Source organism: Neopelma chrysocephalum, unplaced genomic scaffold (genome assembly GCF_003984885.1).
Source record: "Neopelma chrysocephalum unplaced genomic scaffold, ASM398488v2 Primary Assembly neopelma1_88101, whole genome shotgun sequence".
Lineage (NCBI taxonomy): Eukaryota > Metazoa > Chordata > Aves > Passeriformes > Pipridae > Neopelma > Neopelma chrysocephalum.
In genome coordinates this window covers 1-1,680 of record NW_020917342.1, presented here as the reverse complement: position 1 = coordinate 1,680, position 1,680 = coordinate 1, and the positions used below count along the sequence as shown (strand labels likewise).

The 1,680-nt window shown below is 51.4% G+C and overlaps 1 protein-coding gene across 1 annotated transcript; it reads left to right on the top strand.

Annotated features, from left to right (window-relative positions):
* The first annotated feature begins 647 nt into the window (after window positions 1-647).
* On the top strand, window positions 648-1,619 carry LOC113979714 (olfactory receptor 14A16-like). The gene has a single exon (XM_027707024.1). It carries the CDS (start codon window positions 648-650, stop codon window positions 1,617-1,619), a length of 972 nt encoding a protein of 323 aa, XP_027562825.1.
* Window positions 1,620-1,680: the final 61 nt, after the last annotated feature.

The window sequence follows — 1,680 nt, the reverse complement described above, 5'->3', positions numbered from 1 at the left end:
TGACGAAAGACAAGGATTCTGTCAATGTTCTCTTTGAACCATGATTCCTCTGCTCCCAGAAGTGCCTTGTTTCTTTTTTAAGGGAATTCTTAAGGGTGATCCCCCTCCAGCTCCAAGCTGCCAGCCAGGGGCAGCTGTGAACAGGAAAGATGGCCAGCTCTTGTCTCTGCACCAAGAGACCATCCCTTTGCCTCTCAGGACTCACAAGATTTCACTTGGAGCACATTAGAAATGTCAGAGATTTCAACCATCCAAACTCCTCCTGGCAAGAGGAATTTGAACAAAATCAAGTCCCTCAAATCCCCTCCCTCTGTTCTGCCCTTGGGCAAACTGTGACCAGCAGTTCTGGAAACACTTTGATGCATCACATGTGCATTTAATTGGAGGTCACCCTGTGCTCCAAGTTGCCTCTCACTGCACAGCAAGAAGGATTCCTCGGGAGCCCATTCCAGGGTCCCTGCTCTCAGTGCCCCCTTCAGCCAGCAAAACCCAGAGCTCGGGGAGAGGGATGCAGAGAGATCTTCCTGAAAAGAGGCCCTGAATATTGAAGTGCTATGAGACATGCAAGATGTTTTGGTGATTGAGTCTGGCCTAATTCACTTCTGCCTTTTTTCTCCTCAACAGAAAATCATTCCCTGAGGCATCAAATGTCCAACAGCAGCTCCATGCCCCAGTTCCTCCTTCTGGCAGTCGCAGACAGGCGGGAGCTGCAGCTCCTGCACTTTTGGCTCTTCCTGGGCATCTCTCTGGCTGCCCTCCTGGGCAATGGCCTCATCCTCAGCGCCGTAGCCTGCGACCACCACCTGCACACCCCCATGGGCTTCTTCCTGCTCAACCTCTCCCTCACAGACCTGGGCTGCATCTGCACCACTGTCCCCAAAGCCATGCACAATTCCCTCCATAACACCACAACCATCTCCTACACGGGATGTGCTGCACAGGTCTTTCTGCTGCTCTTCTTCGTTGCAACAGAGTTTTATCTCCTCACCATCATGTGCTACGACCGCTACGTTGCCATCTGCAAACCCCTGCACTACGGGACCCTCCTGGGCAGCAGAGCTTGTGCCCACATGGCAGCAGCTGCCTGGACCGCTGGGTTTCTCATTGCTCTGCTGCACACACCCAATACATTTTCCCTGCCCCTGTGCCAGGGCAATGCCCTGGACCAGTTCTTCTGTGAAATCCCACACATCCTCAAGCTCTCCTGCTCACACTCAGGCTACCTCAGGGAACTTGGGCTTATTGTGTTTAGTGCCTGTTTAATATTTGGGTGTTTCATTTTCATAGTTTTCTCCTATGTGCAGATCTTCAGGGCTGTGCTGAGGATCCCCTCTCAGCAGGGACGGCACAAAGCCTTTTCCACCTGCCTCCCTCACCTGGCCGTGGTCTCCCTCTTTATCAGCACCTTATTCTTTTCCTACCTGAAGCCCCCCTCCATCTCATCCCCATCCCTGGATCTTATTGTGTCACTTATGTACTCAGTGGTGTCTCCAACACTGAACCCCCTCATCTACAGCCTCAGGAACCAGGAACTCAAGGATGCCATGAGGAAACTGATAACTGGCTGTTTTTCAGAAGCAATCAACTCTCCTTCTTCTGCATGTTATGGACCTCATTAAAGGCCAATCTTGTTATGGACTTCATTACAGGTCCACCATATCTTCTCTATCTTTTACTCCT